This window comes from Aplidium turbinatum, chromosome 7 (genome assembly GCF_918807975.1).
Source record: "Aplidium turbinatum chromosome 7, kaAplTurb1.1, whole genome shotgun sequence".
NCBI lineage: Eukaryota > Metazoa > Chordata > Ascidiacea > Aplousobranchia > Polyclinidae > Aplidium > Aplidium turbinatum.
In genome coordinates this window covers 569,402-591,576 of record NC_137478.1, presented here as the reverse complement: position 1 = coordinate 591,576, position 22,175 = coordinate 569,402, and the positions used below count along the sequence as shown (strand labels likewise).

The following is a 22,175-nucleotide window of genomic DNA, read 5'->3' as shown; positions in this document are numbered from 1 at the left end:
CAGCACCGGTTTGTTTGCTCGTAAAATAAGGCCCAACCATTCCAGACCACCGCGAAAGGTCTTCTCGAAGTCTGCAGGCGGCCACACAGATGCTACAATGTTTGCATTTCAGAAAGGCTATGACCGCATGGTGGCTGTTGAGGATCGAGTTGCATTGTCTCGGCCGCGATTCGATTGTCCTCCAACAATCGACTATTTGTGCTTCGTCGTTTCCTTCTGGGCATCTCCCAGCTTCCGCACTCCTGCCTGGAGTCGGTTCATTGCTCGGACCGCGTTGATCGAGCGCTGCAATCATTGACAGTCGTTCAGCTCTTTCAAACAAGACTCCACTTATGGAGGTCACTCCTGATCAAGGCCACAAGCTGTTTACTTTATTGGGAATGTTTTAAAATGATGTCAAAGTTTACCTACGTAATAATAGTTTTGCGAAAAGTGGGAATTTTTTCCTTTGACTGAGAAAGCCTCTTTTAGAGCGTATTACTGGTAGTTTCGCATACTTGTAGAGGCTTTGAACCATCACTGACACAGACCCGGTCACAAAGATTAACAGAATGAAGTTACCGATTGGTGAAATGTTGTTGTCTATGAATTATTCCATTCACTAAGTGCTTGCTGAATGGAAAATTGTCCTTGAAGTGTGCTGCTCAAGCGAACACCCCGAGAGTCGAACCAGCGTTGCTTGATCTTGTTTCTTTGCAATGTCTGGCACTTAACCAACCAAAGTATTGGAGCGAGGTAATACCGTTGATCTTAGGTTGTTGCCCTACTTGGGGCATCATGAGTTCTCTGTATAACTCACCATCCATTTCCTTCTGGCTACAAACTTCTTAAGGTTGGTGATGGCGACCGCCAGGCTCTTCCTGTGCTGCATAGACGGCTTCTTTATGTCCGAGAGGAGCCAGGGATGCTGCAAGCACTCATCGCATGATGGTCGTTGCCTAAATCAGAAAACGTAAATCACTTGTTATTGAAAAACTGGAAAAGATGCAGATTGGAGGTAACCATGGAAACCGAGGGAAACCACCCTCTGGAAAGCCAGACGTAGGCCTAAATGTCGTCCACCTATTGTGACTTGAACAGATGAGAAATTATTTCCCAAAAGATCAGCAACATTCGAACAGCGTCATAAAGCATTTAGTGGCTTTCCGGGGTCTGTCTTGCACAATAATCGAGTTGTTACCAGATGCCCTTTGTAAATGAAAATTTGTTGTTAACATATCAAATTTTATGGGAAAGAAAAGTAAATATAGAACCAAGCAACCACACGGCATTTAACATAATACATTAAACTGAATATAAACTATAAGTAAATATAGTTTGGTAGAAATCAGACTTTATTGGTGATTATTCCTCGTACAACATTGCTCATGAACCATTAAACCATATATCGATCGTGGCTTGAATTGGTACGAGCTCTGAGAAGCTATTTGAAGCATGACTATTGACTATTTGTCCAACTTGTGGAAAGAAGTTGATCAAAGTTTTAAATAAGTTGTGAAACAATGTTGTTTCAATAAACAACAATCAACAGCATCGAGGTTTTACAAATGCTTCATATTCTCATATGAAAATATATGTAGCATAGGGTTGCCATACCGTCCGGAAAATTCCGGATATGTCCGGAATTTAGTGTTAAATTTTGCGTCCGGGAGGAATTTTAAAAAATGCTCAAATGTCCGGAATTTTATGATGGGCGTTTTGGGGGAATTAGAAAATTTTTTTCTAAAAAATTCGCTCAGCCAGCTCATTTCACTACATCTGCAATCGTACTGTGCAACACTGCCATTTTTTTTATTACGAGGTTGTACGGAATTATGATGGAAGAGAGCGTTTTCCTTATCAATGATGTTTACCACTTAGAACTTTCTGGAGCTTTGGAACTTTCTTGAACTTATTGACTGTTGTGCTGAATCAGAATTGGTTAGATATAGATCACATGCTGCGAAAATTACTAGAACATTCCAACAGTCTATAAAAGCAGGCGATTTCGCACATATAATCAGAGATTTACTTGAAATGTCATAGAGGAGGAAGCCTAGTGAATTTTTGCTATAGAATCCTTGACTAATTCTAATGGCTAATAGTTCGGTAGCGCATATTATGGTCTCATGAAAATAGTCATCCACTGTCCGGAATTTTGCTTTTTCAAATATGGTAACCCTAATGTAGCAGTTATGCTAACCCATCGCTTCTACACCTTTCCCGATCGCTGAAAAGCCCAAAATCACAGCCAGCACTTAACCATGCAAATAACTTAACCATACAATAAATTAACCTTAAACTAAAAAAAAAATTAACCTTAACCAACCACGCAAGCAACCCTATTGAAAAAACCACCAAAGCAGTGGTAGAAATCAAGAAAGCCATTGCTCAGTGTACGTGTACTGCTCAGTGTACTGCTCAGTGCACACGACTTTCTGGCAGCCACGGGTGATCCAGTAAGTATCCTCAGAGGGGCGGTTTCAACAAAACACACGGTGGGTAGGTCTACAGTAATCCAACCTTGCAAATACACCTTCATCAACATCATCCTTCACTGGGTTCGCCACTGCCAGCCTCTGGACACACTAGTAAACAGTGGTGCCATGTGACGTGGTGTGGACAAGCAGTGGTGCCATGTGACGTGGTGTGGATAAACAGTAGTGCCATGCGACGTGGTGTGGATAAACAGTGGTGCCATGCGGCGTGGTGTGGATAAACAGTGGTGCCATGTGACGTGGTGTGGATAAACAGTGGTGCCATGTGACGTGGTGTGGACAAACAGTGGTGCCATGTGACGTGGTGTGGACAAACAGTGGTGCCATATGACGTGGTGTGGATAAACAGTGGTGCCATATGACGTGATGTGGACAAGCAGTGGTGCCATGTGACGTGGTGTGGATAAACAGTGGTGCCATGTGACGTGGTGTGGATAAACAGTGGTGCCATGCGACGTGGCGTGGACAAGCAGTGGTGCCATGTGACGTGGTGTGGACAAACAGTGGTGCCATGTGACGTGGTGTGGACAAGCAGTGGTGCCATGTGACGTGGTGTGGATAAACAGTGGTGCCATATGACGTGGTGTGGACAAGCAGTGGTGCCATGTGACGTGGTGTGGATAAACAGTAGTGCCATGTGACGTGGTGTGGACAAGCAGTGGTGCCATGTGACGTGGTGTGGACAAGCAGTGGTGCCATATGACGTGGTGTGGATAAACAGTGGTGCCATGTGACGCGGTGTGGACAAGTAGTGGTGCCATGCGACGTGGTGTGGACAAGCAAAAAAAGGAAATAAATATTTTCCACTTGATTTTATGGCAAATAACTTTTTTTATTAAATTGAAGAAAGCATTGAGAATCCAAAACTTTAAAAATCACATTCCAGCAAGTCTTCTGCCATAATGTCAATTCATCTTCCCTGATAAGTTATTGTCATTACTAATACATTCAGGTGAAATCGCTTATTCTTTCCGATACTGAACCCCTTGTATAGCAAATGAAATAAAATGCCTTAGATATAATCCAAACGAAAATGCAAAGAACTAACATCAATTGTTCAAGAGGATGTTGCATGGATTGCGTCTTTCAAATTGAGAAATTGGACATACCATCTATTGCACAGTCAGTTAATGGGGAAATAAAATTGAACCATTCTCAGTTTGAGATTAACCAATGAATGGTCAGTGATAATGGGAAACCATCGACAGAAGATGGACAGGCAAATCCAAAAAGATGTATTTGGGTTCAAATGATGAGTTGAACGACTTTGGAACGACTGGTTTGCTCTCCTCTGATGCATTAGAGTTGTGTACTGAACACCCAAAGCAATTACCTACGAAAAGTCATCATTTCAACGTCTCTGTGCATGGAAATGATGTGAAAACACAAAGTGCTGCTAATTGAGATTACACAAACTCTCTGGGGGCAGGTTGGGTGGCCTGTCTCATCCGAGCGTTGTTATTCAACGCAATAATAACATTTGAAAACAGAAAAAAAAACATTCTGGCAGTACCTCCCTGTTCATGTACAACCTGAGTGAAAATGTTTAGATTCTCGTTTCTATTGATTGCTCGTGTTTAACGCTTCACACAGAGTCGCACTTAATTGTGATGTCATGTTTTCCCATCCCCACACGAAGCGTTCAACGCGCATCGTTCCCATCGCCATCACATGTTAATTTAGTGTTTTTACAACAGTTTCAGCTTACATAGCTTTATTTATGACGCAACAAACCGCTCACCTCTCCCTGCGCGCGAGCATCTTTGTAATAAAATCCTTTGCTTTGTCTGTGACCTCATCAAAGCAATCTTCGTCAAAGTCAACGTCGCAAGCGGTCACGTTGGAAAGAGTCTCTTGTTCAGTTTCACCCATAAAAGGGGAAAGTCCCGATAATCTAAAGAAATTACATAATTATCACACAGCATCTTATCAGCATCATACAACATTTTATTATCATCACTAGAATGTTATTGTAATCACTCAGCATCTTATAATTACCGTATAACATCATATTACCATCACGCAGCATGGTATGATCATCACGCAGCATCTTATTATCATCAAACAACACCTTATTATTATCACGCAACACCTTATTAATATCATACAGACTCTTATTATCATCACGCAAAATTCTATTATCATCACGCAACATTTTATTATCATCACGCAACATTTTATTATCATCACGCAGCATTTTATTATCATCACGCAGCATTTTATTATCATCACGCAGCATTTCATTATCATCACGCAGCATTTCATTATCATACAATTTTGGTAAAGAGGTGACTTTCTTCAACCAAAGGCAGATACAACCAAGCAACCACACGACATTTAATAACATACAATTAGAGTGAACATAAACTATAAACTACGAACGTTTTCGGCTTTACGTACACATGTTACTTGAAAAGGGCTAACATGTGTATGGCCGAAAACGTTCGTAGTTTATAGTTTATGTTCACTTTAATGTATTATGTTAAATGCCGTGTGGTTGCTTGGTTGTATCATTTTATCATTATCACGCAACAGCTTATTTCCATTACGCAACATCTTATTATCATCACTCGGCATCTTATTATCATCGCGCAGAATATTATTATCATCGCACAGAATATTTTTAGCACCACACATTTGCAAATCTTCCAGAACACTCACAGCACGTATGTGATGATCCCGATGCTCCACACGTCTGTGCCCTTTCCCAAGGGGTCAAAGTTCACAACTTCGGGGGCGACAAACTCTGGGGTTCCAAACATGATCTTGAGAGGGGTATTCGGGGTGTAGCGACGCGCGAACCCGAAGTCGATGATCTTGATATGGTCGAGACTGTCCGGGCTAAGACAGAGGATGTTCTCTGGCTGGAGAGAGAAAGCATGAAGATTCAAATGAGTCCATGTCAAAATATGACGGCTCGTGCTGACGATTTAAATAAACTTGATTTAAGGTCAAGCAAACCATTCTTTGTGTTAAAATTCAAGCGTGCCATTAAAATACTCAGACACGTTCGCTCGGTGGGTGTTGAACCGACAACCTTTCGAACATGAGTCTGTTTCATTCACAGATTAAAAAGTTCAGTTCAATTGAATCAAGTTTGCTGTGTTCAACCTGAAAGTACCTTCAAGTCTAAGTGAAGAATGTCAACGGAGTGCATGTAACTGACAGCCTCACATATCTGTCGTATATAGGTGATGGCCAATTCCTCTGTCAGGTCAAATGCGTCGTCTGCGATACGGTCGAACAGCTCTCCGCCCGTCACCCTTTGTGATGCGAGCAAACGTTTTAATCACAAAAAGCGGTTTCATTTATCAACTTGTAGCAAACATCATATGAGATAACCACAGAAAATTAACTTAGGAACAAACTTCACAAATTTTAATAAAATTTCTGTTTGAGATTCAATTGACGTCACTTACAGTTCCAATACGAGCGTGACGTCATTCTTGCCAAAGATTGCGTCATAAAGATGCAACAGCTTCGGATGCTTCAGTTCGTTCATGATTTCGATTTCGAGTTCGAAATCTTTTCGTTGGCTCGGGCGTCGGCACGCGCAATGCTTCGCGGCGAATTTCTTTTCTCCATTTTTCTCCTCCACAAGATAAACCTTCCCGAATCTTCCGCTGCAGAACAATGGGGTCAAATGATGAATGAGTGAAGACTTGCACAAGCAAAGTGAGATGCTTCAAGTCTTCTTTGTTTCCCATGATGTCGAACTTATGAACGTGGCTTGCGTCAGAGAAGCTCATGATGAACAATCAAACATCTCCAAGACGATATTTTCTCATCACTCCAGTGATGATTGCCATTACGACCAGTGCTTGGTGACATCAAGTGGCGAAATTCTGCAGTCAAGCGGTGGCTGCTCGACTAGAAGACCTTCCAGGTCACTTCGCAGCCACCCGTTGCAGTATCCACAAATTCTACGTGATCGAATGTTTTATTTGACTTTGCTTAATGAATGTGTGTATTTATACTCGCAACACAATAAACGCCAATCAATCAAATTATTAAAGACATTTACTCTGCTAGATGACCAAGTTATCAAGCAACCAATATTTCTATGAAACGATTGACTTCAGCAGGTGAGAAGTGACACGGTGTTGGACATTGTAAATGTAAATAACTTCCATTCTAATGTCACCGCGATTACATTGTCACGTCAAATAGATAAGTTTAGTTAAGCAAGGTGTGGGCTTATGCATTGTTAGTATCAATGGCCTTTGTCCAGTCACGACAATTTAACCACGTAAGAGAAGACGGCTCGCGCTCAATCGAACATTCACAACAACGACAAAGAATGAAATTAAAACAAAAGTTTATTCTATCAAGGTTGTTGGAACAGTTATAAAAAAAAAAACTTATCTGGAACAATTTAATGAAAAGGTGGAAACTATAACTATGGATGGATCATTCCAAATTAAACTTGGGATACCTATCCATCTCAGCCCCTAGATAAATGGTGCGAGGAAGCAATTGAAAGAAGGTTATCGTTACCAGGGGGTGAAGGCGCATCAACCGATGGTTGAACCAAACTGTGTAAATTATTGCTCCTTCAAACTACAGTACTTTTAAAACAAAACAATGTTACGACTTCTTACCTCCCGAGTGGGTCCTTGACGTCGTATAGATCCTCCAGCATCACATCAGATCTGTGCTTCACCACCTTGTGCTTGAACGCAACTGCTGGAAGATTTTCGGCTCTAGAAGCTGCAAGTATGACGTCATATACGATCAAATACTCGGTTTTGTAATTCGATGTTGAAACAAACAGAACTACTCGATCTATTGATTGATCATGAAACAACTTAACAGAACGTACAGTGATTAGGTGAGGGGGTAAAACTTTAAACTGCAAAAATATATAAATAATGTTTCTCAGTTGCCCTCGAAATCCTCAATTCCTCTGAAAGGGACCAGGTTTACGCAAAAGCTCCTTCAGTGGCCGACAACGACCTCCGACGCAACAGCTTCACAACTAACAACTTCTCCAAGTGGTTGCAGACACGAGCGAAAAGCGTCAAAACCTGATTGTTCGTCTGCTTTGATCCAACCTGTGGAATGTCGCTCTATTGTCATCGCTGGAACGCGATTGTCGACATTAACGCTACGTCTAATGACGTTGTTTCTACTTCACAAACCCTTTGCTGCCATTCTGATGCAAACCCATACGTCACTATCAAAATTTTATATTTTATTACAACACAAATAAAACTTTTATTCTTTTGTTCATGCAACCAACGTCACGCATCATTAAGCAGAGCTGTTTGTTTTGTGATGATGTTGTCACAACCAACCGCACTGTACGTAATTCATTTTTCTCTGGTTGTCTTCCGACGTTGAACGACTCTGCATATTGCAATTTGGATTTGAGTACCGGGATCCTGGTTTCGGAAATTCTCAGAATTTGGTGATTTTTCAATTTTCGTTTTCCCTGTTTTTTCGTGTAAAAATTCCTGGTTTTTGGTTTAATATAATAGAAGCCGATTCCAAGCCACGATAAGGCAAGAGATGAAATTACTAGAAGCTACTGGACAAAAACCAAGCAAACTGGAGCAGCCTTTCAATGCTTTAGTGAGCAACCCACCAACTTCAGTACAAGCAGAAGGAACATTTCTGCACCAGGATTGTTTGACACGAAGCTGCGATCACGGCTAAGTGACACATCTATTAATGCCCCGTGATTTTAACCAAGTCATTCCAGGAAAAATAAACCTAACAAGCTTGGATGTATTTTTCGTTTTGTTAATTCGATGTACTACGCCACGTTGTTTGTATTTTCATGTTGTCTATTTGCTTTTATCAGTAGTCTACCTGTAAAACCTCAAACGGCCGTGTATCCCAGTTTCCACATTGTATTTACTGTGTAAGCCATTTCTGGTCTTTACATGTCTGGTCTGGCTAAGCAGTTCCGTTGGGAGGATAATTTGGGCCCGGTACCAATTACTTCTATGGAAAACGCAATATATCCAAGAGATAGATGGTGGTTTTTCAAGTTCCCGTTGGAAAGATTACAGGCCCCTAAAATCCCCCCGGGCTGTGGTCTAACAGTACTCCGTGGGCCCTTTTGTCAACGTTGGGGCATGTAGGCCTATTCACTGCTAGATTAAAGATAGAACGCAAATTGAACAACACTGCATTCATTTCTCCACACCACTTTGATGCTGAGCTACAAAGTGAATAGTTTCTATATTTCAACCCGATCGAGAGTTAAAACTCAATCTAGCCTCCACGAAAACGCGCGTTCTAAGCGTGTGGCCAACTCATACTGTGCTGATGATGATGATGGCGTGTGAGCGATCTTTCCAGGCTAGATTGGAGGGCAGGAAATCTTCAGCCACTCGGCAGTCTCGTCGTCCAGGATTCTCAGACCATGCGTACCGTGTGGAGGCCGGTGGGTTAGGCAGTGGTGGATGACATGGTCTGCGGTCTGTTCCGTGGCACCACACTCGCATTCTGATGAAGGAGCCAGGCCCCATTTGTGCATGTCCGAACGAAAGCGGCCGACGCCAGTTCGCAGGCGGTTAAGCCTGACCCACGCAAGCCTTGCGAGGGACATCCCTGGTGGACGGGGATCGGCGTTGGGTATGAAGTCACGGAGCGTGGGGGTGTGATTTTGCCACTCCGTGTTCCACATGTGGTTCGTCCAGTGTGCCGCACTTAAACTAAGTTCTTCTGCGTTCTTAAGGAGTTGTTGTGCGGCAGGCACAAAGGGGCGTCTTGATTTCAAGCGCTGCTTTATAGGTGGTGGTCTCTTGAGTGTTGCATGGAGGAGATGGTCGGGGTCCAAAGCGCGGCGAGCGAGAGAAATCGTGGCTCCTTTACGGCGTAGCTCAGCGGGTTGGATGCCTGCTAGGATGGGTAGGCAGTCCGTTGGAGTGGGACGCAGGCATCCAGTCACAGTACGCAGTGCGTCGTTAATGGCGGTATCAATCTGGTGGGTGTGAGAACTACGACACCAGACCGGCGCGCAGTACTCAGCGGTGGAATGAACAAGGGCTAGGGTAGCTGTACGAAGAGTTTTAGCACCAGCTCCCCAGCCGGAACCCGCCAATCGCCTCAAAAGTGCGACGCGTGTAGATAGTTTTTTGCGCAGTGACTTTAAGTGCCGGCGGTACGTGAGTGACCTGTCCAGGGTTATGCCGAGGTATGTAGGTTCGGCACAGTAGGGCAGGCGTTCCCCATCAATCTTGATGTTTATCTCACGCTGTGCCTCCCGGTTGTTAAGGTGGAAGGCCGCCGACACTGTCTTTGGCTTGCTGAGCTGTAGCTTCCATTTCTGGAGGTATGCTGATAGTGTTTGCATGTCTTGGCTGAGGTTCCTCTCCGCTGACTGCCAGTTTCCTGCTGAGTGCAGGAGTGCCAGGTCGTCTGCGTAAGCATACTTCCTGGAGGTGGTGGGGGGCAAGTCGTAGGTGTATATGTTGAACAGGAGAGGAGCCAAGACTGAGCCCTGTGGGACGCCGTTTTTAAGTCGGCGTAGTCTGCTTCGACGACCGCTACCGGTTGTGAGGGTAAAACTGCGGTTTTGCACAAGTTCCATCATCATATGGACCATGTGTCTGTCAGAGAGCAGACGGAGTAACTTGCAGGTAAGGCCGCTATGCCATACGGTGTCATAGGCAGCCGTGAGATCAACAAACACGGCGCCAGCCTTCTTCTTAGCCGAGAAGCTGTCCTCAATGTCTTGGGTCATAAGTGTGACCTGATCTACGGTTGATCGTCCGTGTCGGAAACCAGCTTGTTCACGGGGGAGCTGCGGATCTATTATTGGTTCGACACGGGCGTAGATGAGTCTCTCGAGGATCTTGAAGGGGATGCAGAGCAGTGAGATTGGACGGTAACTCTTCGGGTCCCCTGGGGGCTTCTTCGGCTTAGGGACTGCAACCACAAGGGCTCTTCTCCAGATTCTGGGAATTCTCAGGTGGCGCAAACAGCAGGAAAGGAAGTCTTTTAACCAGGACTTTAAGGAGGCAGCAGCATGGAGTATCAACTCCGGGCATAGGTGGTCAGGGCCCGGGGCTTTACCTGGCTTTATGTGCTGGAGGGCGGCGGAAAATTCTTCCGAGGTGAACTCACACGAGATGTTGTCCCCGTCTGGGGTTGTTACCCTCCAGAGGTCCGTCATTTCTTGCAAGACGGATCTATCAGATTCACGGTCTCTCGATTTGTATTTCCCGTTCTCCACAAGTTGTGAGGCGATGGAGTTTGCTGAAACGGGACATTGTTGACGAGAGGCACGTGATCTGCCAGTTAGGTTGTTCAGTGTACTCCATGCTATGCGGCTGGAGTGCGTGAAGTCGATTGATTCAACGGCTTCTGTCCAGCGCTCCTTCCTCTTTAAGTCCAGCCTTGCCAGCAGAGCTGTGGCTGAGCTGTTGGTGTCATTGCCCTGAGGGGCGTGGAGGAAGTCGGAGTAGAGGCTTTCGCACTCCTTATCCCAGCACGGTATGTAGGTCTTTCGTCGGCCGCGGGGGATGGATTGTTTTGCCGCTGATGTTATTGCATCACAAAAGTCCTGGTAGGCTTCTTCCACGTTGTTGGTGTGAGGGGATGGGAGATACTGTGTGGCTTCATTGGTGAGGAGGCTATAGTACTCCCAGTTAGCCATTCTGAAGTTCCATCGATTAACAGGCTTGCTCGGGACAGGCTGTGCTGAAGAATCCCGTTTTTTTCCAGGATTGGGTTAAATTTTTTCCGGCTTTCCAAAATTCTTTCAAAACCGGTAATTCGGAATCTCTAATTGCAACTATTGTGACGTCAGAAATTAAACTTATTTAAACATGAACGACGTCACCTGAGCGATGAATTCTTGCCACTTGGCGTCGCAATTGTACTGATCTTGAGGGTAGGCACTTTAACATAGGACAGTTTTCCTTGCGAATCATCTGATTTCAGTCATGTGACTCAGCACGTGATATTCTGACTGATCTACTCGAAAGATTTTTGATACAAAGAAAATTAAGTGAATGTATCGCCACAAGCAGCGTGGGCTAATGGGTTAAGGTTAGGGCAAGGGAATTTTTTCAGTCGTTTTGATTGCGTAGGTTCGATTCCCACCCTCTGCTAATACTCTTTTTTCTTCTGCAACTGAACTGAGTGCAAGAAGGATCTTAATGACTGTAATCAGTTAAGTTTATAAGGAAAATTGTCCTACCTTTCTTGCTGGTAGCTGGTTCGCACGGAAAACTGTCCTAAGTGCCCTATGTTAAAGTGCCTACCGATCTTGAAAGTTAATGAAAGAATAAAACTCATTGGTTTTAGTCAAAAATTAAATTTAACTTGAATACTTTTCAATCTTCTATCAGCGATCAAGATCTTTACAGTTTGCTGAAGACGACTGTGGACTGAAGCCTTGGAATCTCGAATAAGCATCTCCTGTATTGGGTTTTTCGCCATTGACTGTGGAACTTTGCAAAGCTGCAAATTGCGGTTTTAGCCAATGGGCTATGAGGCTCCCTCGATGTCTGACTCACTAACTGAGGACTACACTTTCAATTGCTACATCTGGTACAAAGTAAATGTTCAAATGGCCTCGTGGTTACCAGGACAACCAACCTCATTATTTTTTTCGTCTCATGAGTGAGCTGCTTTGGCTTCTTGGAAGGAAACTATGGTAGTAGTAGCCTAAATAATGATGGAAAAATCGTCATTAAGGTTATGTGATTGCATCACAACAACGTACCTGAGCCAGCCATGACGTCATAAGCAGTTGGTGCAGCAATGAAAGACCTACTTGTTCAAGCGACTCAGTTAGAGAAGTGACGTAATCAATTAACAAGCCCAGTTAAAGGAAGCATATGACGTCACAAACTGCGATAGAAAACTTGAGGTTAATTTAATAAGATCAATGAATACCCAGCCAACCTATCAGTCCTTTATGTTTATTGCATTGATTCAACGCTCGCAGACGTTGGATCAATGCAAACGGGTGATTTCCTGGCTGAGTGAAAAGCGAGTGGTGTCTTCACACAAGCGAGGATCTCGCGCTAGTTAAAATGTCAGTTTATGCAAATGCGACGCAACAGCCACCACTGTTGATCTTTGTTATACGAGCGATCAACTAATGACGGGATATTACCATAGCAACATTGATCAAATAATATAAGATTTAGAAGCGAGATTCAAAAGTTGTTCATTTGCTTGTTTTCCTGCTTAGCCTTCTGTACCTCTGCCACAGCTGTTCGCTTGGCAGCCAAACATGCGCAGTAGCAGAAAGTAACATGTGCAGCCTAATCAACCTCCCACATTCATCCGAACTGCCCCTATCGGATAATTCTTTGCTTAGGCTAATGTTTCGACAAATAGTTGCCTGCGGCTCGCGTTGGAACACCAGCGACCTGTCCATTGCTGCGTCACAATGATGCAGATGATGCGCGTTTGTATCGAGTCGCTTCAACCGCTTCAGGAAGCCGAATACAAACTGTCAATCAGCGCAGCGCTTCCATGGGGCCTTTCAATTGAGCCAACCTCTCGATGAAACAATGTCAATTTACGTTGAATAAACGAGAACTATGTTCCGCTTTATCGTGGTCGCATTCATCTCGCGCAGATGAGAAAGTCCTCGCTTTGAAGCACGGCTGTGCATCTGTGACGTCACACACTGCATCGCGCGCCCCTGGGGAGGAGGCTAATGATTCCCAGCGCAACCAGTGCTCATGTGGGGTTGGACAGTTGCATATTGCAGCTCGTGACCCCTCGAAGGAACATGGCCAATGACTTCTAGCGACAACAATCCATGGACCGTGTCAATATTAAGCTCAATGCCGATCAACTTGTTACGGAACAATGCATCAGCAGATGTAATCAACTAAATGACAACTGGGAAGCGACGTAACATTGCGTCATATAACCGTCGAACTAACCGATGTCTTGGACGCGGTTTACTGTATATGGTTGACTGTGGTTTAATTTGATGTTATTTTGACGTTGCAACCACAGTAGCAGCGGCAACACAAAAATAATTTAAAATACAACAAAATCAAAAAATGAACAAAAGATTGTGCAGGCAGCAACAAAGGCGGCATCTCGTGGCAGGCTAAGCGCAACAATGCAGAGGACAAAGGAAAAAAAATTATAACTATGACGTCACATTGACAGAACGATGTCACGAGAAGAGATTATTGTGGATTTTTCTGAGGATTTTGTTGGCTTCTTTGATGTAATGACATCATAGATTTTGCGTGATGAAGATTAGATCCACCCATCACCACCACGAGTGCTGATCATCTTGCGGATGCATTCTGCTCGCATGATGAAAAGACGCGCACGAGATTGTAATCACGTCACAATGACAATAGTATTTCACTTCGGCTTCTAAACGAGCTGTGGTCAATAGCACTTTTGCAATCAAAGATCACTTTATGTGTAGTTTGAAGACCATTTAGTACTAATAATGTGAAAACTTGATGTGCTAAAAAACAAACGAGCGCAGATTCGGAGTCACATGGCGCTATGTTGCGATATTTCTGTGTCTTCATGTTAATTTTTGTTTTGTGATTCCAAACCATAAATGGAGAGGTCAAAGGTCAAAGTTCATATGTGGATGCTTCCTCTCTCTATCAAGCTGAGTTCGGAGGGACAATAGGAACCCTGCTTCACGCTGCTGGCCGTTGTTGCCGGGGGTGGCTGGGGGCAGGCGGGCCAGTAAGGCCAGTCGACTCAACGCACGAACCGCATGGGCAGTTTTCTAAAAACAAATATGATCTTGTAATTCATTCTTAGATTCCCAGTTGGCAACCCTGAAGCTTCTGTTGTTAATCAGTAGTCAAACCTGGCTGCCTCTTATGTACAGTTTCAATAGAAACATTGGGAATGCTTGACAACAGGCAAGCTGGAGGAATTTCAATGATCGCCAGTGTGTATAGGGTTGTTTACACTAACATCAGAAAACTAACAATTGGAAACTTCACTCTATCAATCTCGGTGACCGGGCCTGCGTCAGTGATTCAAAGCCTCTACAAGTATGCGAAACTGCCAGGAATAAGCTCTCAAAGAAGCTTTACCAGTCCGAGGATAAAGATTCAATCAATCAATGAATATGGTGGTTCGCATCACATCAAAATCCAGACAGAACATAAGCCAGTGTCACAATCCCCACTGTCCACGTCATCACCCACGCGATTACCTGCCACTTCCTCTTTGTCAGGAACCTTTTCAAGTTTTTCGTATCCAGTTTCGAGGTTGACATCTTATCCGTGTCTTTCTTCAACCACCGGTGATTCATCGCCTTGTCCACTGTGAATCTCGCCCTGTGACGACATTATATCATGCTACGTCGTTCTGACGTCATTGCGTGTGATTTGTATTGATGTTTCAACAGTGATCAATTACAACATCTCCACATTTACCTGGCCGGAGCTCATGTTTGCTTTATTACCATTGTGACGCAATGATTGATGTCGTTGGCGATTGTTGGTCAATCGCTTTGTTGTCATTTGTTTCTTTAATGACCTTGAGTGGGTGAGGACAGCGCCAGTCTCCGATTCGAGAGGAAGTTTTGTTTATAAACGTCGCAACAATATGACATACAAACACGTATATGGCGTTAGGAGTTGGTCTTACTTGAGCGATTTGACGAGCAACTTGGAGATGAAGTCTTTGGCGTCATCCGATATCTGGTCGAATGCTTCATCCTCAAAGTCCCATTGGACAGCCGTGATGTTGGAGAGAGTCTCTGAATCCACATCACCGGAGAACGGGGAAAGTCCAGACAACCTGAAATGACGAGATTGAGAACCCAACCTCGGAGTGTACCGCCCAACACAGCTTACGTCACATCCTGTCTGTGACGCAATGATCTCACCAGAGGAACCGAATTAGATCAAACCCGAAACAATCTCAACTATCTCGGGCGTATGCAGTCGAACGGATATAAACGGTTACACTTTAAAGGAAATATTTCACTTGAAAACATGTTTGAAATCACTCATGCCTGACAGCTGATGAGTGGACAAACAAAGTGACGTCATCACAGCGTAACAATACAAAGCAGAAAAGAGTGACTCACAATATGTAGCAGATGACACCAACGCTCCACATGTCTGTTTGAAAGCCGATTACGTCGTAATTAATGACCTCGGGGGCAACAAATTCTGGTGTTCCAAACATAACCTGCCAAACAATGTAATGAATGACGTCATATTTATACCTTGCAAAGCAACGTCATGCAACCACTCTACTACGTCATAGACCATATACGGACCCTGATTGGTTCGTTAGGATTGAACTTTCTAGCCAATCCGAAGTCGATCAGCTTGACCTTTGTTCCAGTCTTGTTGATGCACATGATGTTTTCCGGCTTCAAGTCCAGATGGACGATCTGTGGAGGAGGAAGATGGTTAGATTCCTCGTTCGATCTCAGGAAAAGCCAATGCTAGAATTCGAGATTACGATCTCGCTCACTTCCGCTTTCACAACCAAACTAAGCCACTATGCTAAGCATACGTCACAGGCACACAATGACGTACCGAGTTGTCATGCATGAACTTGACTCCGGCGCATATCTGCCGCATGTACTTGATGCAGGCTGCTTCTGTAAACTCAAAGTCCTCATCTATGACCTTCTCGAACAGCTCTCCTCCTGCCACCCTGGAGGAAGAAGCTAGGTAAGTAGCTGGTATGTTCACAGTGAGTGGAACAATCTTATCAGCCAGAATGAGAGGCAATGGGAATGCTAATGAGCACTGTGCCCCTGTTCCAGGGATCGGGCAGTTACCTGCTGTCTTCTCGTTTTAGAAGCTCTCTTGTTCAGAAAATAACAAATTTCAAAGTTTGGTAGGATAAAAAAATATTTATCTTTTTTGAGCCCCTTGGAAGGGACGTCCCCCTCTCTAACTGTGAAACTGACAAGGAATTTGTATGCACACGTGGCTGATGGGTCGGTTTCAAGGCAAGTCGTTTGTGTCAAACTATCTACAGAGGTGCATGACTTAACATAGACAGGACTATGTCACCATGACACCAACTTATAACGTCATTAGTGCGAAGACGACTTACAGGTCCATCACCATGGTAACTTCTCTTTCGTGTTGATACGCATCAATGAGCTGGACTAGCTTGGGATGACGTAATTGATTCATTATCTCGATCTCCATGGCGACGGCCTCCCTGTCCTTGGCCTTAAGCGCCCTCATTATCTTGGCGGCGTATTGCTTCCCGGTCTGTCGGTGGATGACGCGATGGACCTTCCCGAACCTTCCCCTAAACGTGGCGGGTACGTCAGCAAGTGTCAAAGTGTGATGCAACAATGGAACAACGCGAACTGAAGTTAATTGTTTCACAAACGCAGAAAAATACATCAATGTCGAAAATCTCTAACGGCGCTTTGCTAAAGAAAGCTCGTCAATGCCATAATTTTTAACTTCAGCCACAAAAGATCGATTATCTTCCAGAAAGAAGCCACAATCAACTCACTGCCCAAGCTTTTCTTTCGTTTCATATTTCGATGAAAACTTCACTTCCTTGATAGAGACTGGTTCGTACTTGTAGAAGTTTGCTTCATCTGAACCAACAAGGTGGGAAGCATTTATAGCGACCACTAATTATATTATTAGGCAATTCCTATCGTTTGATGGTGGACGTCATCGATAATGCAACGATTAGAACTGTTGCCGCGGTGGTCGCGATCCGGAGAGGGAACCGCGACCTCCAGAAGTAAACACCGACAAACCAACAATGCATCATTTCAATTCGTAGATGAAACTGATTAAATTCGAAAAACAATCTAGAATGAAAAAATGACGTCATAAAATGATGGTGATGACGTAACTTGCCTTCGTCATCAGTCGATTCGTTTCCATTTTCGACAACTACCAGGTAGCGCACAGGAGCAGACTGTCGGCCGGGCTTGCTCGATCCGTGTTTGTTCCTCGCCGACACCCTGTTACGTCACAGCAAGTATTGTTGCAATAATGTTCAAGTTTTATAATATGAAACGAATCACTGGTTTGATCAATTGAAACGATCAAGATGCTCAGCGATCAGCGATGCTCCAGAGCAAACATAAACTAGTTGTTACCATGGCGACACAATTTCAAGCCCATCCTCAAACTGTCAAAGTGATGACAGATCTTACATCGGTGATCCAAAGCAACTACAGTTATCATATGAAACAGCCAATCACTGTTAAGCGCCATCAACTTTTTGAATGTTGGTCATGCTCTTAGAGGTACACAAGTGGATCGAGAAACATCAGTTCAAACCTCGCTCCGTGCATTCTTAAAACAATTTTGTGAAAAATTAAAGAATTATTATCTTGACGTCACATCTTACCTGAACTTGTAGGAGGCGTTCTGCTTGAGTGAGTCAATGGTATGCGAAGTGTGATTGGTCGAAACTACTTTGCTCCAGCGAGTCCGGCCTCTGGTGTTGGAATCGGGCAGCTGATGATGGAAATGAAACATGTTACTTTGAGCAATACATTGAGTTTCGCTTTTAGTAGCATGATCGTTGCTTACTTCACAATGTAGCAATTCGCTATTACCACAGCGAACTCGCAGCATCAGGCTAAAACAGCTCGTTAAAATCTACATTGTGAAGTATGTTACTTTGAGTTGGTTGTAAGGGTGGTTAGGTCGTTGGCCAAGAAGATTTAGCTTAGACCAAGACTTTGCTTTGAAATGTTTCCTTGTGGTTGACTTCCATGTCGAGAACCTCAGTTTTTTTTTACAATCAAAAACAAGTGTTCTTCACTTATATGATATAGACGCGCCACTCCACGATTTTCCTGCTGTTTTTACTGAATGCAAAGTTTCAACTTCGTTGGTTCTTTCTTGAAAGTTACAATTTCCTGTTTCTGTTTGAACAAGGATATCACCAACTGCATCATACCCAGTAACCACGCTGCGTTATCGGTTCAAACTGCCAAGTTAAGTTTACAACCTCTCAAGTTCTAGGATAGACATTTCCTAAATCAAGACCTCGTCCTGAGCTCAACTGCATAAACGGGCGTTTCTCGCTTTGCATTGTAGGCCTAACAGCAGTTGTTTAGGTTACACCACACGCTGATTATAACATAATCAATTGTGCAAAGTCTGCACCGCTAAAACCCCCCTAAATTTGTGAAGCTACCTGAGTCATCTCCAGCAGGTAGCCCTCAACAGCACTTCCCCCATCATCATCGCTCCCATGCCAAGATACCACCAACCCATGTCCACTCACTTCCGCGTGTGGCTTCCCTGGAGGATCAGGAGCACCTAAGGAAAAACATGACATTTTCTAGGAGAATGATCAGGAAACATTTATCATCTTAAAGGGCGGGAGGTTTACAAAATGTTCAGGAAGCAATCACATTGATTTTGCAATAAGAACCTGCACATTTCACTTCCCCAGGGTAACCCTGGTTGATTGCGAGGCCGATTGCTAAGAGCGCTGGCACGACGTTCGAAAGGTTGTCGGTTCGACACCAGTCTAGAGCACAAAGCTGTATTTTTGGCATACAGGCGATGACGTAGGACAAGAAACCTGCTCCTTCGCCTTCTGGTTCACTCAACGTTAATCTCCACCAACCAGGCTCTATGTTAAACCGAGTTGGTGGTCGCGTTACTTCCCAGGACCTTCCTTATAGGAGCATAGGGGAGATGTCGTGGCTTTCCTTCAGTCAATAAAAATTCAAATGAGATTTAATGGATCATGCAACAAAGAAGCAGTGACACCAAGCGTTCAATATTGCCAATAGAGATTTATCACAAGATAGGATAAAAGACAATGGTTCACAAAGCACCCCTTTTCCCAGTGACAGTAGGGCACTCCCCCAAGTGGGGTACTCACCCACGACCGATACGCTGATCAAGAGCTGGTCCTCCCCGGTCGAGTTCGACACTTGTAGCGCGTAACATCCGGAGTCGTCGCGCTCGCTCTTCGGTATCGTCAGTGTTGACGTGTTTGATGACGTTTCAATCTGGCATCGCTGGTTCTGCTTAACCTATGACGTCAATAGCGTTAATCTATGACACAATAGACGAGGACAGAAACATCTCAAGAGTTCTTTATGAACGTGCAAATTTATGTCTATTCCAGAAGAAATAATTAATAGCTTTTCATTTACATTTTCTTTCAAATACAAACCTATTGTTACACAGTCTGTGGAAGAATATGTAAAATGTCAAAAATAAATAAATTAAAATACAATTTTATAGGCGAGTACATTATAAAGCAAGAAAGTGCGTAAGAAAGAAAGTGCGGATCTCAACATAAAGTATGGCACAAGAACTCAAACGACTTTTTGACCTCTCACCTCTCCCTGACCTTTTCTCCAAACAACTTTCAGTGGTGGGGTTCCCCCTATAGTGCATGACAAGCTGATGGGATTTCCTTTTACCACCACCAAGTTTTTGGGTCCATCTTCAATTGTGGCAGGACAAGGAAGATTCTTCAAACTTTGTTCCTTGATGTCGATTGGTTTGCCACCCACCTCCTTTGCTCGCCCTGGGGAATAACCCACTTGTTATACTGCCAGAAAGAAACGTTAAAAAGCGTTGTATTTACAAAATTGTCTTTGATGTTTGCGCTTGTCTGTTAACAAGAGGGTCAGAAACGATTTTACTCCAGCATTTGCTCTTCTCTCCTGTCCATTCATCTTTAAGCTTCCAGGTGAGAAGATTAATTATGTTACTTTCATCTTTCTTTGAGGTTTTGGTACCGAGGCTTTATTCGTTTGCCACTCTAGTCTAGAGGATAGTTTGACAAGTCTACACTGAGAAGCTACTGGAAAGCAACCAAACTTTGACGTCATCATCAAGGTACTTAGAGTCTTAGACCGTCTGCTATATTGGTGGACGGAGGATGTAGTTGTTTACTGATGTACCGGGAACCACATATTTACAGCGTTGTATGCACAACTTCTGTTGTTCCATTTTCCATAATATACATCTTGCTACTCAACGTTTGAGGAATAGAAGAGCAGTTGAAACTTTGATCATTGAATGTCAAGATCTATGTGAGCACCGGGGTGTGCTGGGATTCGAATTATGCCGCCAGGAAACAGCGTCATTAGATTTATTGAAGTATATTATGAAGTGTGTTCGATGAAGTACAGTTAGTAGATAGATTGTGTGGAGTTATCCTGCCATTTTCTCTGTTTGTTTCAAACTTGTTCAACCACAGCAACAGAACCAGACGTTTACCGACACGTAGCTGATATCACGCAGCCTAATTCTTTCATATAAGTTTGTCTGCCAGGCATGGAGGAACCACGTGGGCCTCGGCCCACCCACTTTTGAAAAACAAATTTCTTTGAAAAGGTAGCGAAAACGGCAAATCAGAGAGAGAGTTCCAAAAAAATGTCTTCACTCATTTGGTACACACTATAGTTTGATTATCTTTGATAGCTCAATGATGAAATCTAATCTTTAAACTTTTCTGTTGAGCTCACTATTGATGGGCAGCACGTGTGGGTGTGGTTGCGTGCGGTTGGTGGACCAATCTATTAATCAATACACTTATTCTCTATGGTTAAAACAATGATCATTACATATGCAGTTATGCACGTACTGTATAATGCTGCAGATTATTACTCCAAAGTGGTATTATAACTGTGTGTGTATTAACTATTATTGCCTTTTTATTTGTGTGTACATCGCCATATTTTGTACAGCGCTATGGATCAATTTAACAATGTTGTAATTTTTTGGCCCAATCGAGCCCAAACACGGAAAATTTTCGCTTGGTGGCGCGGAAGGCAATTATGAAAACACAATGTATAAATGATTTAAAGTATTAGGAATGCAACAATGTTATGGGGGGTCTGGGGGGCTTCGCTCCCAGAAGTTGAATTAACTTTGACTGCTGTGCCTCTGAGCCCACCTACTTTTAAATGGTTCCTCCATGCCTGTTGTCTGCCAATGAGTTTTCAGTTAAAACCCAAAATTCACATTCTATTTGAGATGGCCACACATTGCTCGTGTCTCCAGTGAGATTTGAACCTGCGTGAGCAAGGACCTTGCACCGATCGCGCATGAATATTACCCGCACAGTCTGCTGAATGAAAGGGTTCCAGCGTGATTTTGAAAGATGTGACGCTTTGCAGATTCTTCTGCGTAACGCGTCATAGATTCTCGTATCGTTTCACGCGTCCATCCCATCAGGGAGGTCTTAAAGTGATTCCGTTCCTCGGAGTTCGCCTGATTTTATTCATTTGGACGCGTCTGCTCTTGGTGGAAAATTTCAATCTAACCAACAGGAAGGCAGCTGGCCTTTGTGTCCCCCAAGGGATGTATAGATGCAAATTTTACAGCAATTTTTATCAAGCAATAAGTAAAATGACAAGCTGTGATCGAAAAACATAAAACTTTTTCAGTACAGCTCTATCCTCTTTGATTTGCATAACAAACAACTTTGTGACGAATTAACACGTCACCATTAGAAATGGATGACAGGCTGTTCAGCTGCCAAGCAACTTCGTGCTCTGTGAAACGAAATGTTAGCACGCTCCTCAGCGAACTGTTGGCGAAAGATGCCTATTTCTCCACAGGCATTGGTTGGAAATATTTAGCATGACGTCGCTTGAGTATGTCACTGTCATTTAAAATAAGTAACATGAAAGTTACTTATTACTGAAGCTTTTATCAATAAATGCAAATCTATCACGTTTTAATTGCGACAAAACTTTTCTCTTATAATCACCAATTGACAGTGTAATCATTGATCAACAAATGCAACGCTGTGTGCCCCTGATTGTTCTTGATGACTTTCGTGACT

General features: G+C 43.5%; 2 protein-coding genes across 2 annotated transcripts in view; both read right to left on the bottom strand.

The window, feature by feature from the left end:
- Positions 1 to 87: 87 nt before the first annotated feature.
- LOC145774799 (myosin light chain kinase, smooth muscle-like) lies at positions 88 to 12,292 on the bottom strand. Its single transcript, XM_082586111.1, has 8 exons — positions 12,163 to 12,292; positions 7,079 to 7,187; positions 5,897 to 6,100; positions 5,599 to 5,740; positions 5,139 to 5,341; positions 4,219 to 4,371; positions 800 to 938; positions 88 to 285 (listed from the first exon to the last, which is right to left on the bottom strand). The coding sequence occupies exons 1-8, from the start codon at positions 12,173 to 12,175 to the stop codon at positions 193 to 195; spliced, it is 1,056 nt and encodes a 351-aa protein (XP_082442237.1). The 5' UTR covers positions 12,176 to 12,292; the 3' UTR covers positions 88 to 192.
- A 1,076-nt stretch (positions 12,293 to 13,368) lies between these two features.
- Positions 13,369 to 22,175, bottom strand: part of LOC145774795 (myosin light chain kinase, smooth muscle-like) — a 37,238-nt gene continuing 28,431 nt past the window's right edge. Inside the window, 13 exon segments of the mRNA XM_082586106.1 lie at positions 13,369 to 14,166; positions 14,605 to 14,728; positions 15,042 to 15,194; positions 15,487 to 15,590; positions 15,682 to 15,798; positions 15,947 to 16,067; positions 16,476 to 16,679; positions 16,893 to 16,980; positions 17,252 to 17,358; positions 17,751 to 17,860; positions 18,549 to 18,673; positions 19,248 to 19,401; positions 19,714 to 19,898. Coding sequence (XP_082442232.1) covers positions 13,999 to 14,166; positions 14,605 to 14,728; positions 15,042 to 15,194; positions 15,487 to 15,590; positions 15,682 to 15,798; positions 15,947 to 16,067; positions 16,476 to 16,679; positions 16,893 to 16,980; positions 17,252 to 17,358; positions 17,751 to 17,860; positions 18,549 to 18,673; positions 19,248 to 19,401; positions 19,714 to 19,898 — 1,760 coding nt within the window. The 3' untranslated portion in view covers positions 13,369 to 13,998.